Here is a 22,841-nt window from a genome sequence, read left to right as displayed (position 1 = left end):
CTGTGGCTCACACCTGTAATCCCACCTTCCAGGCTGCAGTGAACTATGATCACACCACTGCACTCTAGCCTGGGCAACAGAGCCAGACCCTGTTTCTTAAATTAAAAAAAAATTAGCTGGGTACTTAGATGGGTTGAAATATGACAGCCCCATTTCATGTGGCTGGTTAAGGTCCTCAAGGGATGAAAAACACCTTCAGGCACTCTCCTATGAGAGAGAGAATGGGCTTCTTTCATTGCCAGATTGTCTGAACACAGCCTCAGCTACTTCTAGGAATAAGATGAAGCAGTGAGGAAGTTGCCAGTTGAGTGATTCTTGGGGAAAAAAATTTAACAATTAGTGCCAGCTCTCTAAAGTGTGGATTCTGGATTCTGGTAGAAGCCAGTAAAGAAACGTTTTCTCTGGAGTGGAAGCTAGTAAGATTTGTTCTGTGGTGATGAAGCCATCTGAAACCTTACAAGCAGTGTGGTTGGATCGGCGTATGGGAGCTGACTGCCTCAGGACTTTAGAAGCCTGCTTCTTTGTGCTTCAGCCGGAATTCAGGGTACTCAGTAGTCACTTGCTAATTTCTGAGAACACAGCACTCCTAAAGGGATAGAAAGCATGAATAATACCCAACCTTTTTAGACTAGTGCTGTGTGTCAGGTATTGTAACATTCATTCAGTCCCTGAAATTTACAAACTAGGTATTAATTGCTCCCTTTTTTCATTTGAGGATACTGATGCCCAGAGAAGTTAAGTGGCTTGCCCTGAGTCTCATAGCTCATAATTGCCCAGCTAGCATTTGAACCCAGGCAGTCTTCTTCCTGGAATGCTTGCTCTTAACCCTTTACTGTTCTGAAAGGTCTGTGGTGGTGGGCGTCACTCCTGGTTCACACTTGGGTCAGTCCTTCCCCAGGACCCACTGGGTCACACCTCCCTCCTCACCCCACCCCACCCCAGTGGGCCTCAGTTCTGGCTTATCATAGAGGCCTTCCCTGACCCCCACTGCAACTCCACCACTCCCTGTGTCTTTCCCTGTTTCTGTTTTCCCCATAGCAGTTCCACAGTCGGCTACACTGTATCTTATTGTTGGTTGGTTGGTTGATCTTTGGTCTTTGTTCCACTACTGAGGATGTGGAGGGAAGGAATTTTTGTCTTGTTTTGCTCCTTCTGTTTGCATGCTTCCAAATAGTACGTGACATGTATTAGGTGCTCAGTAAATATTTGATGAGTGGATTATTTTGCTTCCTTCCTGAACCAATATAGTGAACCTGAGTCCTCCCTATTGCTCCCTACTTTTGTGTTTTCTAATGTATAGAAAAGGAAGGCCGGGCATGGTGGCTCATGCCTGTAATCCTGGCGCCTTGGCAGGTGGAGGCAGACAGATCACTTGGTCAGGAGTTTGAGAACAACCTGGCCAACATGATGAAACCCCATCTCTACTAAAAATACAGAATTAGCCTGGTGAGGTGGAGGTTGCAGTGAGCCGAGATGGTGCCACTGCACTCCAGCCTGGCGACAGAGCGAGACTATCTCAAAAAAAAAAAAAAAAAAAAAAATTAGCCGGGCATGGTGGCACGCATCTGTAGTCCTAGCTACTAGGGAAGCTGAGGCAGGAGAATTGGTTGAACCCAGGAAGCAGAGGTTGCAGTGAGCCGAGATCATGCCACTGCACTCTAGCCTGGGTGACAGAGTGAGACTCTCTCAAAAAAAAAAGTGAAAAGGCAGCTAACAAAATGGAAGAAAATATTTACAAATCATGTAACTGATAAGGGACTAGTATCCAGAATATATAAAGAATTTTTAAAATACAATGGAAAGGCTGGGCACAGTGGCTCACGCCTGTAATCCCAACACTTTGGGAGGCCAAGGCTGGTGGATCACTTGAGGTCAGGAGTTCAAGACCAGGCTGGCCAACATGGTGAAACCCTGCCTCTACTGAAAATACAAAAAATTAGTTGTGTGTAGTGGTGTGCAGCTGTAATCCCAATTACTTGGGAAGCTGAGGCAGGAGAATAGCTTGACCCCAGGAGACAGAGGTTGGAGTGACCCGAGATCATGCCACTGCACTCCAGCCTGGGCAACAGAGCAGGACTCTGTCTCAAAAAAAAAAAAACAAAACAACCACAACAACAGAACAATGAAAAGACAACCCAGTTTAAAAAGAAGAGAAGGATTTGAATAGCCAGTTCTTCAGAAAAGGTATTCAAATGGCCAGTAAGCACATGAAAAGTTGTTCAACATCACAGGTATTAGGGAAATGGAAATACCAGTCCAAATCACAGAGACGCCATTGTACACCTGCTACAATGGCTGTAATAAAAAAGAAAGGCAAGAACAAGTGTTGAGAATGTGGAGAAATTGGGACCCTCATACATTGCTGATAAGATTGTAAAGTGGTACAGCTGCTTTAGAAAAAAGCTCGGCAGTTCCTCCAAATGTGAAACATAGTTACCATGTGACCCACCAGTCCTACTCCTGTATTGAGAAATGAAAACGTATGTCCACGCAAAAACTCGTACATAGCAGCATTATTCGTAATGAATCGCCCAAAAGTGGAAACAACACAAATGTTCATCAACTGAGAAATGGATAAATAAAATTGGTGCATCTGTACAATGGACTATTACTTAACCATAAGCAGGAGTGAAGTACTGATAAATGCTACAGTGTGATGACCCTTGAAAACATTTTGCTAAGGTCATAAAAATAACCCCAGATAGTATTTGATTCAATGTGTATAAAATGTCCAGAATAGGCAAATCTGTGGCAAGAAAGTAGATTAGATCCAACCTGGATCTCCATTGTCTAGCACAGCTCCTGGTACTTTGTAGCCAGCCAAATATTCAGTGAACCAAAATGACAGCAATGTTTCAGTTCCGGCTGGGGATGGGGAGTGAAGGGCGATGGGGAGTGATCACTTAGGAGTATGGGGTTTCTTGGGGGGAGGCTGGAATATTCTAATATTAGATTGGACAGATGATTGTCCAACTCTGTAAATAGAATGAAAAATACTGAATTATTTACTTTAAATGGATGAATTACATGGTGTGTGAATTATATCTGAAAAACAGTCATGAAAATGAATATTATTTTGCCGTATCAATATCCAGTTTGGGCTGCAGTCCTTAAACACTACCACATAAAAATCTGCACTGAAATGATCTTTTTTTCATACCCTTTGCTGCCTGAGGTAGAACCTATATCTGGACAGGTTGAATATCCCTTATCTGAAATACTTGGGGCCAGAAGTATTTTGGATTTTGTAATTTTTGAGATTTTGGAATGTTTGCACATATACAATGAGATATCTTGGGGACGGCCCAAGTCTAAACACGAATTTCATTTATGTTTCATATACACCTCATACACATTGCCTGAAAGTGATTTTATATGATATTTTTAATAATATGTGCGACTCACTGCATGAGGTCAGGTGTGGAATTTTCCACTTGTGGTGTCATGCCAGTGCTCAAAGGGTTTCAGGTTAGGGGGCATTTTGCATTTCCGGTGTTCAGATTAGGGTTGCCCAGCCTGGATCTCCATTGCCTAGCACAGCTCCTGGTACTTTGTAGCCACTCAGATATTCGCTAAACTGAAATGGCAGCAGTCTTGCAGTTAGTTCAAAGGGAGAAAAGTTAGCTGGTAATTATCTCCAAAACCCACAGCTTCCTCTACCCTCCATCCTTCGACTATGCTATATACATATCATAAGTAGTATCTGTTTTACTACTTAAAAAGCATTCTCTAATACCTTAACTCTGGGTTTCCTAACCCTTGGGAACCCCCTGTTAGGAACCAGGACGCACCGTGGGAGGTGAGTGGTGGGCGAGCTTCATTTGTATTGACATCCAATCTCCATCACTTGCATTACTGCCTGAGCTCCCCCTCCTGTCCGATCAGCAGCTGCGTTGGATTCTTATAGGAGCGCAATCCCTGTTTGAACTGCGTATGTTTCTTTCTGCGTATAATTCTTTCATTATATATTACAATGTAATAATAACAAATAAAGTGCACAATAAATGTAATGTGCTTGACTCATCCTGAAACCACTGTCCCCTGGACCCACATCCATGGAAAAATTGTCTTCCACAAAACCTGTTCCTGGTGCCAAAAAGTTTGGGGACCGCTGCCCTAACTCATTAAATCTGAAAGCAACTTTGAAAGGTTACTATGATTGTTAAGCCATTTTACAGAGAAGGAAACTGACTCAGAAAGTTTAAGTAACTTAACCTCAGTCACCCTGGGACATTGCCAAACTTGAAAGCCAGGGCCTTGCTGCTGTACTGTGCAGCCCTTCACATCTGCACACTTGTAATGAGGTCCCTGACTGCTGGCTGCATGCCTGAATCACAGGGAAGGCCACCTACAGGTGGCTTACAGGCCTTGGAGTTTGTATCATTTCAAGGTCAAGGAGAAATTATCCTTTTGGATGCCTGTTGTACTGTACTGGCAGTTCTAGAGGCATAAAATAAAATCAGCAGTCAGTTTTAATCCATTGCTGTTGTTTTGTTGCAAACAAATCTCCGAAGGTAAGAAAAATTGATTGTTATGATCAGATGCTGGTTCATGTTGTGCCCATGATTTTATTCATTTTGTTCTGAAGAAATGAGTCATAAGCCCATTTGCTTCCTATCCCCCGTGGCTGAGCTAGTTCAGCTGCACAGCAGTGAGAGAAATTCAGTTCTGCACACATTTATTGATGTGTGTGTTCCCTGTGCCAGGCAGTGCACAAGGAGCTAAGGATGCAGACATAAAAAGCCCCAGTCCTTGTCCTCCGAGAGCCTAGAGTATTTTCGAGGTCCTTTAATCATGGCATGCAATTATTCTTTTAGGGGGAGGATTTGGATTGTAAAACATAATTCTTGATATTTTAAAATGGTAAATCCTGCTCTCGGAAAGTGACCCTAAAATTGAGGAACTTTTTGTTTGTGGAATGTACAGAAAGAAGGAATGACACAAATATTTAGAACTCAACAGTTTTAGAAACCGATCTTTCGGCCAGGCGCGGTGGCTCAAGCCTGTAATCCCAGCACTTTGGGAGGCCGAGACGGGCGGATCACAAGGTCAGGAGATCGAGACCATCCTGGCCAACACAGTGAAACCCCGTCTCTACTAAAAATACAAAAAACTAGCCGGGCAAGGTGGCGGGCGCCTGTAGTCCCAGCTACTCGGGAGGCTGAGGCAGGAGAATGGCGTGAACCTGGGAGGCGGAGCTCGTAGTGAGCTAGGATCCGGCCACTGCACTCCAGCCTGGGCGACAGAGCGAGACTCCGTCTAAAAAAAAAAAAAAAAAAAAAAAAAAAAAAAAGAAATTGATCTTTCACTTCAGGGCCAGCCTTGTTAGAGTCAGCATTTGATGACATTTCATCTCTTCAAAGATAATGGAATCCATTTTTATATGCATAGGATTTACACAAGTTGAAAGTTAACTCAGCCACTGCTCTATTCACATTTGTCAAGTCATCATCTGTGCATCCCATGAATTTGTTTTAAAATGCTAGAAAGTAATATGCCAACATTATAGAAGTGAGGGAAATGGAGGGAAATTATAGAGTAAAATCATCACCTAAAATGTCACTGCCCTAATACCAAGAGGCAGTTGGACCTGGGACATGTTACCTTTTCACCTCCATCTCCTCATCTGTAAAACTGGGAATAATAGTACCTATTTTATGGATCTTTGCCATGACCAAATGAGATAGCAAATTAAAGCACACATACAAAAACCCACAATAAATGTATTTTATTAGAGCAAAAATAAGCATTTTTATATAGTCCCTTGTCTTGTTTTTCTCATTTTTTATGAAGTTTTTTTTTGTTTTGGTATGCTTTAAAAAAAAAATTATATAGAGACAGGGCCTCGCTGTGTTCCAGCCCAGGCTGGTCTCAAACTCCTGAGCTCAAACATTCCCCCGTCGTCCTTGGCCTCCCAAAGTGCTAGGACTACAGATGTGAACCACCACGCTGGGCCTGTTATACTTTTGTATCTTTGTTTCTTACTGCATATTATTAAATGATGACTTTCCATCTTGTTGGGTGTGATTACTGTCTGTGATAGTAACAGTATGCCGTCATGGTGCATCCTTTCCCTTGTTGTTGGACATTTGGGATGCTTTCAATATTATAAATAGTGCTTCAGTGAGCAATTTCATATGTGTAGTATATTTTTACTTCCTGGGAAACCTTAAGCAGGTTTCTTAATCTCTGTCTTTGTTGCCTTGTATGTGAATGGGGATAGAATCCTATCTACCTGACAGGAGAGCTGTGTGTATGAAATGAAACAATACCACAACACACTTGGCACAGTGACTGGTATTTACCAGATGCTCAGTAAACGTTAACTCTGTGTGTTTCTGGCTTATTTCTTTAGGCTTGCTCCAGAGATGGGGTTTCTTGCTTCAGTGCTTTCCAGAAGAATTTTAGCAGTTTATGCTGTCAATAGCAATATGTGAAAGGACTGATTTCTCAACCTCCTTATTAGCAGTTATCCCAGGTTTTAACTATCTAACGACTCTCTTTCCCTTCAAAATAATAGTGAAAAAATCAAGTTCATCCATATTTGAGCAGATTGTTAGGACTGGGACTCGCTTCTGCTCACTCACCTGAACAGTCAGACCCCCTGTATACCAAGGTTAGGTTCTAGAGGCTCTTTGGAAGTCTGTTTGTTTTTGTTTTTGTTTTTGTTTTGAGACGGAGTCTTGCTCTGTTGCCCAGGCTGTAGTGCAGTGGTGCGATCTTGGCTCACTGCAAGCTCCGCCTCCCGGGTTCCTGCCATTCTCCTGCCTCAGCCTCCCGAGTAGCTGGGACTACAGGTGCCTGCCACCACGCCCAGCTAATTTTTTTGTGTTTTTTAGTAGAGATGGGGTTTCACCATGTTAGCCAGGATGGTTTTGATCTCCTGACCTCGTGATCCACCTGCCTCGGCCTCCCAAAGTGCTGGAATTACAGGTGTGAGCCACTGCGCCCAGCCTGGAGGTCTGTTTTTCTAAGCTTGCAGTCCCCAGTTGCATTCCACCAAATTATAGTGTAAGTTGGTCCTTTGAATCTTAAAACCTAGCATATTTTATTCCTCACTCAATGAAGTACATATTGTTGGTCTTCTTTGTATTTTTACTTTTTCTAAAACAAGCCAACAATTTGCACTAGGAAAATCCATTGTGGCAAGTAGTGACCTCTATGATCCCTTCCCCTCTCCAGAAAAAAGAAATTGGCAAGGGTAACCATATGTCCTGGTTTGCTCAGTTTATACTTGTCCTGGTGTAGTTATTTATAGCAATCCCTTCACCCTCAGAAGTGACCTAGTTTGGATGATAAATTATATCGTCATCCTAGCCCCAGGGGATTCCTCAGCAGCTGGAGTATCTGCCTACACTTGCCACCTCTCCACTCCCCCTGACAACTTGCTCTCTCTCCAACAAAGGATTCAGCCACATTGCTTTCACCACGCTTGACTCAGAAGGTTCGCGTGTGTCCAGCCTCTTCTGATTTCACATTAGCCCAGTAGGCATGCACTCAAGCGTGTCCACTTTCCTGTTTCTTTCTCCTCCATCTTGCTGATGGTTGTCAGTGGCATTGGCAGGCCACTTTTCTTTTGATTCAGAAATGCTTTTGTCTTTCAGAATTATTTGTTTTACAGCCCAGTTCATCCCATAGGCAAATGTAACATTCTTCATTTCTCATCATTTGCAATTTAAGAAGTTCTATCTGTTTTCAATTTCATCTTAAATGCAAACCTCCTCTTATAGAACTTCTAAGCCTTATTTTGCCCTTGTAAAATATAATCAGATTAATTACATTCATAAAGTGCCTCAAAAGCCCTCATAAACATACAGGTCAACGATGAGGAAGCAATGGCAAGGACAAGTCTGCAGTGATGGTGCACAGCTCCTGTCTCCCTCGTTGGCCACAGGCAGAGTTTGGCCCATAAGACAGGACTTTGTAGGTGCAGAAGTGTCTGCATTGGAAAAACTAAAACTAAAATTACCTTCTGTACCTAGGTAATTATAATTTAACTGGCATCAAGGGCTTTGTGATTTGAGAGACCCTGTTTTCCTCCAAACAAGTGCTCACATTTCTTGGGTAAAGTGTCCACATTTTGAGGAAGAAAAACAAGTGTTTTGATGAGGGATCCTGCCAGAGTGAACCCATGCAGTATCAGTGTGGGGAGTGTCATTCATAGGTCAGAGTGTGGATTCTTATTGGAAGATGTGTTTATCCTTTGTTTTAACTAGGTGACTTTCGGATGGTGGTTGGAGAGGATAAAACAAAAGTGCTGAATATTGTGAAGCCCAATATAGCCCACTTTCGAGAGCTCTATGGCAGCATACTACAGGAGGATCCTCAAGTGGTGTATAAAAGCCAGCAAGGCCGGCTGGAGGTAAACTGTATGTGGAAAATAGCTTGCATTGTTTCTAAGACAAGGGCTATTTGCAGGAAGAAAGTCAGGGGTAGAACAGCATGACTGGTGTGAGAACATTTATAGTTCAAAAAGTAAGTACTGTATGTAAACATAGGCTTCTGTGTATCTGGAATAATGCCAAGAGGTAACAGACTAGTAATAAGAGGCTGCCTTTGGAGAAGGGAACTAGGGGCAGAAGTGGGAGAGGGACTTATTTTCACCATGTGTATCTTTTTTGCCATTGGAAAATCTTACCATGTCTATTAATTACCAGTCAAAACAAGTGAAAATAAACTTTTAGATCATTCTCATTCCATCCCCAGACCCATTTAGCTCCCCAGAGGTAACTGTACTGACAGTTTGGGGTTTGTTTTTTTGTTGTTGTTGTTTTTCTTTTTTTGGGACAGGGTCTGACTCTGTTGCCCAGGCTGGAGTGCAGTGGCACGATCTTGGCTTACTGCAGCCTCAACACCCCCCAGCCTGGGATCAAGCCATCCTCCCACCTCAGCCTCCTGAGTAGCTGGGACTACAGGTGCATGCCACCACGCCTGACCAATTTTTGTATTTTTTTGTAGAGACAGGGTTTTGCCACGTTGCACAGGCTGGTCTCAAACTCCTGAGCTCAAGCAGTTTGCCTGCCCCAGCCTTCAAAAGTGCTGGGATTATAGAGATGAGCTGCTGCACCCAGCCTGCTGTCTGTTCTTCCAGATCTTTTCACATGTACTTTTGTATATGTTTGTATGCATGTATGAAGAGGTTTGGTTTTGTTACACATGAATGGGCTCATACATATTCAAAATTCTCTTCTTTCCCCATTTGTTATGTTTATTACATCTGGGAATTTTTCTTTTCGATGTATCAAATAAAACTTTCTGATCAAGGTATTGTTTAAATTAAGATTAAGTGTTTGTTTGAAAATAAAAACCAGGGTGGGCCACAGGTTTTTGTAGTTTTTTTTTCCGTTAATGTAAAGAACACTGTATTTTTCTTCGTTTATGCTCTTCTCCCTCCACGTAATAGGGGCAACTAACATTGTAATGAGTAATAGATTAACGGAATTTCTAGAGCTAAAAAGGAAATTTAAAAAAATAGGAATTAGTTTTAAAATAAGAAAAGAATAGAGAGTGACATATGAAATGAGAGAAACATATGAAATAGAGAATACCCACCACTCAGTTTAACAGATTTTGCCACATTTGGTTCAGGTTGAGGTTTTTTGTTTTATGCATGCACATGGTTTAAAAGCCAAATGATGCCTCAAATTTATAACAAAAAGAGCAGTTCCTTCCCACATTCTCAGCCCTGCTACCAGGGGCAGCTGCTTTTGTCTCTATAGCTGATTTTTCTGATATGCACCACCTTGTTCTAAATAATATGCTTTGACTATTATTTCTTGATTTTTTTTCAATCTTACACTTTATTTTTGCCATCCTGTAAGATGGGGATTTTTTTACTGTCTTACACTACCCCATAAATTCATATACCAGTGCACACACTCACACACATGCACTTAGCACACACATTCTCTTCCCCTCCTACCTCATGCCCTCATGCTTCACATAAAGTTATTTCATGTTTTTGGTTAGGTTAATATTCAATATTTATTTTATTGTGACAGCCTTTTCTTTATTGATGAGCTGTGGCATTATGAAGTTCCCTTTCCTGTACATCTTTGTTTCTCCTGGAGTTAATAGTTGTCTTATTTTTTCATTTGCTTAGGTCAATCATCCTCAAACTGACAGATCCGTAAAACTCTTCCCATTATAGACAAATTTATTGGATATTTTCTGTTTGTTGTTTCTCATAGAAATGTTTTTCCTGGAGCCCCCTGCCCTGTTCCTTTCTCGACTGGTTGTTTTCTAGCTCACTGCACAGCTGCACTCCTCTACCTTCCTTTCATTATCACCCCGAGAATTCCCTTTGCCTCCCCATGCTAGTTTTTGGTTTTGTGGGTCTTGCATTTTCCTCTTCCACGGTTTACACTCTGATGTTAGTGAAGTTTGTCTTTTATTATCTTCTTAAAGGGTGTGAGGGAGGTACATTTTTGAGACCATATACCTCTGAAAATTCTACCCTCCCTTTGATGGATAGTATCAGCTAGATATCAAATTCTAGGGTGGAAATAATTTTCCCTGTTTATTTATATCTGCTTTCCATTCATTATTCAGTCACTTGGTCCCTCCCTCCCTCCCTCCCTCCCTCCCTCCCTCCCTCCCTCCCTTCCTCCCTTCCTCCCTTCCTCCCTTCCTCCCTTCCTCCCTTCCTCCCTTCCTCCCTTCCTTCCTTCCTTCCTTCCTTCTTTCCTTCCTTTTTTTTTTTTTGACAGGGCCTTGCTCGGTTGCCCAGGCTAGAGTGGAATGGCACAATCCTGGCTCACTGCAACATCAAACTCCTAAGCTCAAAGTGACTCTCCCACCTCAACCTCCTGAGTAACTGGGACTACAGGCATGCGCCACCACGCCTGAGTGGTTTTTCTATTTTTAGTAGAAACAGGGTTTCACCATATTGCCCAGGCTGGTCTCGAATCCTAGGCTCAAGCCATCCTCCCACCTTGGTCTTCCAAAGTATTGGGTTAATTGGTGTGAACCACTGCGCCCAGCCTCAGTGGGTCTTTTCTATCTGGAATTTTATAAGCTTCAATTCTAAAGAATTTTTTTAAATTATTTCTGTAATTATTCTTCATACCCATTTTATTAGTTTGTTCTTCCTGGGATTCCTGTTAGGTGGTTGCTAGACCTCCTGGTTTAACCTTTTTTCCTCTCTCTCTCTCTCCCATCTCTTTGTTTATTAAATTTAGCTTTATGGGAGAATCTTTCTGATTGGTTCTGTAACAGTTCTACTGAATTTTTAATTTTCCCAAAATATTCTTTCTTATAGCATCCTATTCTTGTATTATGGATGCATTATTTTCTCCTAATCTCTTTAATGATCTTTATTATAGCATTTGAAGATTTTTGTCTTGTTCTCTCACATTGTTTCTTTCTCTTAGTTCCTCTTGTCTGTTTATACTCTAGTCTGTTATGTTAGAAGCCTTCTTCAAATGTCTGAATTTCCTTCCTGGGCTGTTTTTTTAAATTAATTAATGAATTAATTAATTTGACAGGGGGTTTCACTCTGTCACCTAGGCTACAGTGTAGTGGCATGATCATAGCTCACTGTAGCCTTGAACTCTTGCACTCAAGTGATCCTCCCACCTCAGCCCCTTGAGGAGCTGAGACTATAGGCCAGTGCCACTATGCCCAGCTGACTTTTTTATATATGTGTATGTACATATATTTGTACCCATATGATCTGAGACATTAACTTTTTTTTTTTTGTAGATACAGGGTCTCACTTTGTTGCCCTGGCTGGTCTCGAACTCCTAGGCTCAAGCAATCCTCCCGCCTTAGCCTCCCAAAGTACTGGGATTACAGGCAAGAGCCACCGTGCCTGGCTCTGGCCTGTTTTTAAAGAATGAGGCACTAAAATGCAGACTGGAAGTTCTTTGTGATATATCAGGCTTGTCAACTGGTGGGCTTGACTATAGGATTATGAGGCAAAGACCTAGCTATTTTGTTTTGTTTTGTTTTGTTTTTTTGAGATGGAGTCTCTCTCTGTCACCCAGGCTGGAGTGCAGTGACGCGATCTCAGCTCACTGCAACCTCCGTCTCCCAAGTTCAAGCGATTCTTGAATCGGGAGCCTCCCGAATAGCTGGAACTACAGGCATGCGCCATCACATCCAGCTAATTTTTGTATTTTTAGGAGTGACGGGGTTTCACCATGTTGGCCAAGCCAGTCTTGAACTCCTAAGCCATCTGCCTGCTTCGGCCTCCTAAAGTGCTGGGATTAGTGGTGTGAGCCACTGCACCTGGCCAAGGACCTAGCTGTTTTATTGGAGGATCTCAAATATCAGTGTCTGTAGAATTTCTCCAGAGATCTTCTGTTCTCTGGCTAGAGGACAGGGAAGTATAATGTGTCTGTCTACCAACTTTCTAGAAACTGAGCAAGGGAAAAGGACTAGGAATTTTCTCCAACTATGAAGATAAAGGTATCCAGAATCCTCCCTATGGCCTATAAAAGTCTGCATGATCTAGTTTCACATCGGTTTCTTTTCCCAGGAAACTTACAAGAATAAGATTGGGGGACTGAGTTACAGCTCCCAGTGCTGTATCTGGACTTGAGACTGCAACTGAGACTCATCTTCTCCCACCTCTGCTACCCATCCATTCCCTTCACCTTCATCTGTCACTTCTGCTTATCTTGACAGGGTGGCCCAGACCGTCATCTCGGAGGAGTCTGGAGGACCCTGGCCACCACATTTGTCCTCTTACCATAAAAATTGGGCAAGGGGTCCTCTAAGAGATGTGTATCAGCACCCCAGCTCCTGATGACCAGGGCCGATTACTTCTGCCAGTGTAGTGACTCATTGCCTTGTCTGCTGGACTTATGGCATGGGATTCTAAATGGATTGGGTAGCAGTCGTAACTTTAAAAAGTTAATGGGATGCTTACTGTGTCCTCTGGTAGAACCATCCTTTCTCTGGGAATTGAGACCTCTAGACCCACAGACCTAGAGCTGTGGTGATAGGAAACAAAGTGTTCCCAAGTGGGTCCCTGGGAATGATGAGGTCATTTCTCCTTCTACCCTTGGTTGCCAGGCCCATGTCTTCTGCTAGTTGGGAATATAGTACTGTGTAATGGTGGTTGATTCTGGATGTGTAGCACAGCCCATCCTCGCAGGACAGTGTCTTCAAGCTGTGCCTCTGCTCTGAGTTGACACATAAAATCTGCCTTACCCCTGCATCTTTTAGGTCTGCAGGTGGTGTTCATCTCTGCCATTCCTCCTGGGATACGGTTTTATTTTTTCTTTACTCTTTTGGCCAGGGGGAGAGAATGGCAGCTTCACGCCTCTAATCCCAGCATTTTGGGAGGCCGAGGTGGGTGCATCACTTGAGGCCAGGCATTCAAGACTAGCCTGGCCAACATGTCGAAACCCCATCTCTACTAAAAATACAAAAATTAGCCAGGCATGGTGGTATGTGCCTGTAATCCCAATTACTCGGAAGGCCGAGGCATGAGAATCACTTGAGCCTGGGAGATGGAGATTGCAGCGAGCTGAGATCGTGCCACTGCACTCCAGCCTGGGCAACACAGCGGGACTCTGTCTCAAAAAAAAAAAAAAAAAAAAAACCAAAAAAACATATTAGCTTTATTGATGAATACTTCTATACCATAAAAGCTAGTGTTTGCAGTATATTCACAGAGCTGCACAGCCATCACCACAATGTAATTTAAGAATATTTCTGTCACTCCATACCCATTAGCAGTCCCCAGCTCTCCCCTCCCCCAGGAAACCACTGATCCACTTTCTGTCTCTGTAGATTTGTCTGTTCTGGACAGTTCATATGAATGGAATCATACAATATCAGGTTTTTTCCATATCTGTCTGCTTTTTTCTTAAGTTGACATTTAATAATTGTATCCATGTCTGCTGTTAAAATGCAATTTGACTTTCACAATTTAGCTGAGTGCTTTCACTTTCATATTTTCATGAGAATTAGTGTAAGGAAAATGAGAATTTACCAAATTTTTAAACCATGTCACCTGATATTTTCATATTTTCATGAGAATTAGTGTAAGGAAAATGAGAATTTCATATTTTCATGAGAATTAGTGTAAGGAAAATGAGAATTTACCAAATTTTTAAACCATGTCACCTGATATTTTATCTTTACATACATGCTTTCAAGTGAAAATTCCACTGCATTATTTTCCTGAAGAGAAAGCAGTGGCAAATACTACTTTCTAATTTTTTTATATGTCACTCAAGCCATTAGAAGCTTGATAGGTAAAGCATAAGTGAAATACAAGTTTATTCTAACTAATCCCAGTATGTGGCCTCAAAATATAAGCCCATAAATGTCATTTCTAAGATTATTTTATATAAATACTCAAATTTGTTGTCATTTTTGTAGCCAAAGCTAAGTAGAGGATGGGTCCTGTGAATTTAGAACCATCCTAGTGATAAATGTCAAATATTTAGGTAAAAACCTAAATATTTACCCCTCTACCTTTACGGAGCCATTAAATAATAACATTTTCTCCTGCTTTGAATAGATTTTTATAGGCAAAACTAGAAAATTCAGGTATTTGGTATATACTTTTTTTTCGAGACTGTCTTGCTCTTATCACCCAGGCTGTAGTGCAGTGGCACAGTCACCGCTCATCATATCCTCAACTTCCCAGGCTCAAATGATCCTCCCACCTCAGCCTCCCAAGTAGACAGAACTGTAGGCTTGCACCACCATGTCTGGCTTTTTTTTTTTTTTTTTTTTTTTTTTTCTTCATAGAGCTGGATATCTCACACTTTTGGTAGGGCTGATCTTGAATTTTTGGGCTCAAGCAATTCTCCCACCTCAGCCTCCCAAACTGTTGGGATTACAGGTGTGAACCTGCGTACCTGGCCCATTTGGTATGTACTTAATAAATATTTATTCAATTTTAAAAATGGTAGAGTGAGTAGATTCTAATTATTAAGAAAGTTGGTCATATCTGTAAACTCTAAGCCTAAAATGTAATACATTCATCTGATTTTTTCTTACTGTTCTCTTAATTGAAGTTAAAACCTAAATATTTGTGAAAAGGATACAAGACAGATTCTTCCTTGGGAAATAACATGATGAGCTATTGAGGGCAGTGTTACTGGTTCTGCACTTGGCAGGAAATCAACGTTTACAAGATTTTAAAAAATTCATTCCATGAGGCACAGTGTATGAAACTGGGAGTTAGGAAATCTAGGTCTGGCCTCAGCTCTGTGGGCTAACTTTTGATTCAAGGGTTTCTGAGTAAAGTCCGACACATAGTTTTACATGTTTTATTTATATGTTTATCTTCAGCATCTTAACATCTTATGTTTTAGAATACTTTGGGAACCAAAGCCACTGGCATAGTAGCTGTAGGACAACTAAGTTGTATTGATTGAGTTACTCATTTCCTTATTGTTTTTTGAGTAACTACTGTGTGCTGGGGATAAAAGTGAGTAAGATTAGTTTCTGTCATCAGTGTGTACCTACAGTTTGTGAAACACAGCATAGTAAAAGGCCCTACAGGCAGGATACACAATTCAGATCCCACTCACTCTCATTGATGGTGTGATCAGGGCACGTCAGTCTCCCTGCATTTGAAATGGGAGGGGTCATCTCAGTGCCTGGATTTGACGCGGCCTCCATGAGTGTCAACTGCAGCACCACTTCCTTTGACTGCTGGATTTAAGACAAATATAAATTTTAAAACCAAAAGTCAAAAATTGATCCTTGAGAGTGGCTTCTATTCTTAGGTAGAAATGGAATATTATAGGACAAGAATTATCCTTTTTGAAGGGACTTAGACTCCTGAACTGAACCCATTCAGTTTCAGAAAAGAGAGTCTCCTTAGCTTGCTGCCTCGCCAGGGGTGTGGGTGCATATATGTCTGTGTGAGTTATTTTTTTTTTTTTTTTTGAGACGGAGTCTTGCTCTGTCGCCCAGGCTGGAGTGCAGTGGCCAGATCTCAGCTCACTGCAAGCTCCGCCTCCTGAGTTTACGCCATTCTCCTGCCTCAGCCTCCCGAGTAGCTGGGACTACAGGGTCTGTCTGATTTTTAAAGAGAAGCCCTGTGTCTGTGAGTATTTGTAGAATTTAAAGCACTTCCATAGATGTTGTCTTTTTTTCCCCCCTTCAGATAGATAAAAGCCCAGAAGGACAGTTCACTCAGCTGATGACATTGCCCAAAAGCTTACAGCAACAGATACATCATATTATGGACTCTCCTGGAAAAAACAGAGATGTGGAAGAAACTTTATTCCAAGTGGCTCATGATCCCGACTGTGGAGATGTGGTGCGACTAGGTACGTTTATGAATTTGAGGCTGAGGAAATGCCAGCCATGGGGAAAAGCGGACTTTGTGGTTGGGACGTATTATTTCTTCCTTTTTGTTTGGTGAAATAGAGAGACTGCCGCTCAGAAGAAGAAAGCACTAAAAGTTTGAGGGTTTTTCTAAATCTGAATTTTTACTTGTTTGAAGTAACATGGTGAAAATACTTCTATTTTTAAATTCCTGGATCCTAAATCACTGTCAAAGGGAGAAACAATGTTTCTTTTGGTTTCTAGAGCGCAACTTCTAGAATTTATTTAAAACATATGTCTGTGTTCTTTGTGGTGGTCTGAGAAAAGAGATTGGTGGCATTTTTTTATGCTTTTATAACATCGAGAACATAGCTTTCCTCAATCAGCTCCATTTGATGTGTCTCATACAGTGTTCAGTGCATTCCCTCAGACATGGCCCACGTTCCACAGCATTTTCCCCAGCACTGCCCTAATGTTTATCCAAAACTCTGAACCCAGGCCAGGTGCAGTGGCTCATGCCTGTAATCCCAACACTTTAGGAAGTCCAGGAGGGGGAATCACTTGAGGCCAGAAGTTTGAGACCAGCTTGGGCAACAGAGCAAGACCCTGTCTCTGCAAAAATGTAAAAAGTAGCTGGGCATGGTGGCATGTGCCTATAGTCTCTGCTAACTTGGGAGTCTGAGGTGGGAGGATCGCTTGAGCGGTTGGAGGCTGCAGTGAGCTGGGATCATACCACTACACTCCAGACTGGGCGATAGAGCAGTCGTTGTCTCTTAAAAAAAAAAAAATAATAATAATAATAAAATAAGGCCTGAACCTGATCTTCAGAGACTAACTTCCCTTTAAGGTGCTAAAGGTAATTTATGAGATCAGTCAATCAAGAAATATTTATAAAATTGAGAATGAGTCCCTCTGTCAATTGAGTGCATTCTCCTGTTTTCATTCAGTAAATATGTACTGAGCTCCTCCAGGTGCCAGATAGAATTTACAGAAATGCTTTGCTGAGACCGTGCAGTGGAACATGAGCTGCAGCAAGTGCTCCACTCCCGCTCTCCGCCTGGGCCTGACTAGGTTTGCACTGGGTCACCAGCTCCCCATCCTGAAGGTAGCTCTGTATGAGGCACACTGTTGTTTGTTTGAACGTGATCCTGGCAACAGTGTGATCTGGGCTGTCTCTTTGAGGGGAGTGAAACTTGTTCCTCACTGTGGAATCCGTATGTGTATTTTCAGAATGAAAGTTTTTCTCGTAGATGTAATCATTTGGTTTTTATCTTTTCATGTTACGCAATTGAGAACCAGAAATCTCAGGCAGATTTAAGTCATATAATCTTAAATCTGACCCTTTGAGGGTCAGCTAACCCACCCCCTTGTTTTAAGGGGAGGAGGCGCAGAGCTGTTCGGTCATGGGCTTGGACCCACACAGCCGGGTGGCACCACGTCTGGCTGCTCTGGTCTCCTGGCCCTCAATTCCAGTGCCCTTTTCACTGTCACTGTGACAGCAGGACAGAGATAGATTTGGTGATTTGATTGGCTGACTAGAAAGAATATTTAGTTTCAAGTTTTAAAACTGTTAAGATGACTAACATCTGTTTTGGGTTTTTGGTCTCCTTTTTGTTTTTATCTCACAGGGCTTTCAGCAATCGTGAGACCTTCTAGTATAAGACAGAGCACCAAAGGCATTTTTACTGCTGGTAAGAGCTTTAGAAATCCATGTATAACATACCTGCTGACTAAAGCTTTGTCTCTTTTAAGTGCTTGTGAAATGCTGAGCTTTGATGGCCATAAACTGGGATATTGCAGTAAGGTACAGACAGGCATGACAGCAGCAGAATCTGGTGGTCTAATGTCAGACCATTGGCAGTGCTGTTGGAAGCTTTACTACCCTTCTGAATTTTCCAAGAAACTTCCTGTGTGCAGGGTTTTTTCCTCATGTTGTTTTATTTATCAAAGTTACAGACGCATAGGATTGCAAAAACAGCAGCACCTGTGCTCCCTCTCCTCTTCCCCTTCTCTGAGACAACTGCTTCCATCTGTCTTAGTGGGTTATTTTTGTTTACACTGCCTTTTCTCTAAATGGTAAGTTTTCCTTGCTCCTTCTCTACATTTCAACTTTAGTATCATCTATTGACTTCTCTCTATGGGAGGTTAGAATTCAACTCTGGCACCCCCCTCATCAAATGTACTCACCCTCCCATCCCTCTGTCCTCCTAATATAGTTGTCTCGTGGCTTTGACTACTTTTCAGTTTGATGGTATGGTGAGCCACGTAGTACACCTTTCCTTCCCTGCACAATGTTCTTCTCTCATGGAGAGTGTCTTCACTGTCCCCTGTAGGGGGTCCCTCGTTTCTTGTATCTCATGTCTTTCACTTGCTTGGTGCACACTCTCATTTTGGTGAAGCACATTTTCCAGTAATTCCCTGAGAAAGGGAACATGGAAGGCACATTTGGAGACCATGTATGTCTGAAAGTTTTTTGTCTGCCTTCACCCGTAATTAATACTTAGGCTGGGTATAGATTAGAAATCACTTTCCTTTAAAATTTTGAGATCATTGCTGCATTTATCTTTTACTTCTAGGATGGTTGTCTATGTCTAAAGCCAATCTGATTCTTAATACTTTGTGTATGTTATTTCTGGAAGCATGTTAGGTCTTTATTTTTCCCCAGTGCTCTGATTCTCTCAGTGATGTGCTTTGATGTGAGTCTGTTATCTGTTTCACCAGGAACTCATTGCCCTTTCTGTTGGGAAACTCAGAATATAAGCGTATGAGAAAATGTTTTAAATTTTTTCTTTAATCTCGTCCCATCTGTTTTCTCTGTTCTCTTTCTGGAACTCCTTATATTCAAATATTGGAGCTCTTAGATTAGTCCTTTGGTCTTTGTCTTCTATTTTTTATCTATTTGTTCTTTTGCTCTGCTTTGAGAGATTTTCTCGAATTTCTCAACTTTAGCTTCCAGCCCTTCTGTTGAGTGTTTATAATTTCCAGGAACTCTCTCTTTTCTTGTTCTCTGAATGCTCCTGTTTTTTGCATCCTATTCCTGTTTTATGGCCTAAATATTTGACATCTCTTTGGAGGACAAAGTGGCTGTATCAATTCATCGTCCCACAAGCAGAGTAGGAGAATACTCTTTTCTTCCCATGTTTTCCAACATTTGGCATCATCAAGTGGTTGATTGACTTTTGTGGTTCAGGCTTTCTCCATGCAAGCATCCATTGAGCATCTCTCATGTGCCAGCCGCTCGGGATACAAAATTGAACACAATGCTGAATTAGTCTGTTCTCACACTGCTAATAAAGACATACCTGAGATTGGGTAATTTATAAAGGAAAGAGATTTAATTGATTCACAGTTCCACATGGCTGGGGAGGCCTCAGAATCATGGTGGAAAGTGAATGAGGAGCAAAGTCATGTCTTACATGGCGGCAGGCAAGAGAGCATGTGCAGGGGAGCTCCCTTTTATAGAACCATCAGATCTCACGACACTTAATCACTATCATGAGAACAGCACAGGAAAGACCTGCCTGCATGATTCAATTACCTCCCACCAGGTCCCTCCCACGATGTGGGGATTATTACAATTCAGGGTGAGATTTGGATGGGAACACAGCCAAACCATATCAAATGCTATGCTGCCTTCCAGAGGCTTATAATCTAGAAGGGAAAAGAGACATGCTAACAGAAATTTGTGAGAGAGGGAGAAATAGCACAGAGGTAGCCCAAAAAGGGGAGTGATCTTTCAACCTAATTCTGATCCCTGAGTTTGAGATTGCTGGGGAGCTGCTGTGGTCACACCTCTCGGTGTCTCATAGCCCAACTGCACTGCTCTGAGCATTTGGCCCTTAAGGACCGTGTTGCCCTCCTGAATCACTGGAAAGATTCAACACGGCCAGGTGTGGTAGCTCACACTTATAATCCCAGCACTTTGGGAGGCCAGGGTGGGAGGATTGTTTGGGCTCAAGAGTTCAAGACCAGCCTGGGCAACACAGCAAGACCCTGTCTCTTTAAAAATAATAAAAATAGGCCAGATGCAGTGGCTCACACCTATAATCCCAGCACTTTGGGAGGCCAAGGCAGGAGGATCACTTGAGTCCTGGAGTTCGAGATCAGCCTGGGCAACATGGTGGAACCCCATCTCTACAAAAAATACGAAAAATAGGCCGGGTGTGGTGGCTCATGCCTGTAATCCTAGTACTTTGGGAGGCCGAGACAGGCGGATTGTCTGAGCTCAGGAGTTTGAGATCAGTCTGGGCAACATAGTGAAACCCCGTCTCTACTAAAGTACAAAAAATTAGCCGGACGTGGTGGTGCATGCCTGTAGTCCCAGCTTCAAAAGGCTGAGGCAGGAGAATTGCTTGAACCTGACAGGCGGAAGTTGCAGTGAGACAAGATTGTGCCATTGCACTCTGGCCTGGGCGACAGAGTGAGACTTTGTCTCAAAAAAAAAAAAAAAAAAAAAAGTGCTGGGCACGGTGGTGCGCACCCGTAGTAGTCCTGAGCCCAGGATGTCGAGGTGGCATTGAGCTGAGAACGCGCCACTGCACTTCAATCTGGGTGACAGAGTGAGACCCTGTCTCAAAAAAAAATTATAATAATAAAAGTATTGTATAAATTAAAAGTTTCAACAAAGACTTAGTAGCACTTGCATCACATCTACTGAACTAAATATTTTCCTACCATTTGGGTGCGTGGCTTTGCATTTCCAGTTAAGATATTCATTTAATCTAGGTTCCTGCTAGTTTACTCTGCCAACACTGAAGATGAGGTACTTTCGTTTGTTTGGGTGATTCATGCTGTTAATCTGAATTTTGCATGATTGCCTCTTCCTTGCCGAGATCCTCCTTGGGTGAGGCTTAATGATTTGTTTTGTTTTTGGCATCCCATGGTATAAGGAATTATTAGAATTATTGCTAATTATTTTTCAGTTGTGACGATGGTGGTGTTATGGAGCTTTTTAAAAAAATTCCCTTTCTTTTAGAAATGCATACTAAAATAATTCCAGATGCAATGATATGTTGTCTAGGATTTGCTTCCAAATAAAACATGGCAGAGGGTAGTGGGTAATGGGTAGATGACACAGGATTGGCCATGAGCTGATATATTGTCAAAGCTAGGTAAAGATGCATGGGGCTGTTTTATACTCTTCTGTCTGTGATTTATGTTTGAATTTTTCTCTAATAAAAGACTGAAAAAGATCTTGACACCTTCAACCTGAAATGAGCCTTTGGTCCTCTTTCCACTCATTATTTCTATTCACCAGCAGAGGGCAGTTGGTCACAGAACCCACAGCTCAGCTGTCCTTGTGGCTGTGGAGTGCTGATGCTGCTTCCCCTGAGTGCTTACTGCTTGCTTCCCTTACACTTTTTTTTTCTTTTTAATTTTTAAAATGTTTAAGGAATACAAGTGCATTTTTCTTACATGGTGAAGTCTGGGCTTTTAGTGTACCCATCATTGCCCAAATAGTGAACGTCGTGCCCAATAGGTAATTTTCCAACCCTCACTCCCTCCCACCCTCACACTTTTTATAGTCACCAGTGTCATTCTATTCTGTATGCTCATGCGTACACATTGTTTAGCTCCCACTTAAAGTGAGAACATGTGATACTGAAATTTCTGTTTCTGAGTTATTTCACTTAGAATCATGGCCTCCAGTTCTACCCATCTTACTGCAAAAGACATGATTTCATTCTGTGTTATGGCTAAGTAGTATTCAAGGTGAGATATAGATATAGATATACACACAATTTTGTTATCCAGTCCTCCATTGATGGACACTTAGGTTAATTCCATATTATTGGTATTGTGACTAGTGCTGCAGTAAACATACAAGTTTTTTGTTGTTGTTGTTGTTTGATATAATGATTTATTTTCCTTTGAGTGTATACACAGTAATGGAATTGCTAGATCAAAGATTAATTCTATGTTAAGTTCCTTAAGATGTCTCCATCCTGTTTTCCCTAAAGGTTGTACTAATTTAGATTCCCTTCAACAGTGTATAAAGCATTCCCTTTTCTCCACATCTGCACCAACATCTGTTTTTTGTTTTTTTTGTGTGTGTGAAACAGAGCAACAGCCTCACTCTGTTGCTCAGGCTGGAGTACAGTGGTGCGATCTCAGCTCACTGCAACCTTCACCTCCTGGCTTCAAGCGATTCACCCCCCTCAGCCTCCCGAGTTGCTGGGATTACAAGCGGATGCCACCACACTCGGCTAATTTTTGTATTTTTAGTAGAGACGGGGTTTCACCATGTTGGCCAGGCTAGTCTCAAATGCGTGGCCTCAAGTGATCCACCCACCTCAGTGTCCAAATTGCTGGGATTACAGACATGAGCCACCATGCCCGGCCTCAACATCTGTTGTTTTTTGTCTTTTTAGTAATAGCCATTCTGACTGGCATGATATTTCATTGTGGTTTTAATTTGCATTTCTCTTGCGATAAGCGGTGCTGAGCATTTTTTTCATGTTTGTTGGTAGTTCGCATGTCTTCTTTTGAAAAAATCTGTTGTGTCCTTTCCCCACTTTTTAATGAAGTTATTGTTTTTTTCCTTGTTGAGTTGTTTGAGTTCCTTATAGATTCTGGATATTAGCCTTTGTTGGATA

At 42.0% G+C, this 22,841-nt stretch overlaps 1 protein-coding gene across 4 annotated transcripts in view; it reads left to right on the top strand.

Annotated features, from left to right (window-relative positions):
* The window catches only part of TAMM41 (TAM41 mitochondrial translocator assembly and maintenance homolog), a 57,756-nt gene that overhangs the window by 20,013 nt on the left and 14,902 nt on the right, over nucleotides 1-22,841 (top strand). For 3 of the 4 annotated variants that reach the window (XM_010377288.2, XM_030927989.1, XM_030927992.1), the window contains 3 exons: nucleotides 8,217-8,362; nucleotides 16,082-16,247; nucleotides 17,874-17,936. In XM_010377288.2, coding sequence (XP_010375590.1) covers nucleotides 8,217-8,362; nucleotides 16,082-16,247; nucleotides 17,874-17,936 — 375 coding nt within the window. Of the gene's footprint in view, nucleotides 1-8,216; nucleotides 8,363-16,081; nucleotides 16,248-17,873; nucleotides 18,983-22,841 lie in introns of those variants that run through there. The other variant, XM_010377287.2, reaches the window with a different exon arrangement.

The sequence above is a fragment of the Rhinopithecus roxellana genome, chromosome 1, assembly GCF_007565055.1.
Source record: "Rhinopithecus roxellana isolate Shanxi Qingling chromosome 1, ASM756505v1, whole genome shotgun sequence".
NCBI classification, from domain to species: domain Eukaryota; kingdom Metazoa; phylum Chordata; class Mammalia; order Primates; family Cercopithecidae; genus Rhinopithecus; species Rhinopithecus roxellana.
Note: the sequence above shows the minus strand (reverse complement) of the source record. Positions and strands in the feature narration are given on the sequence as shown.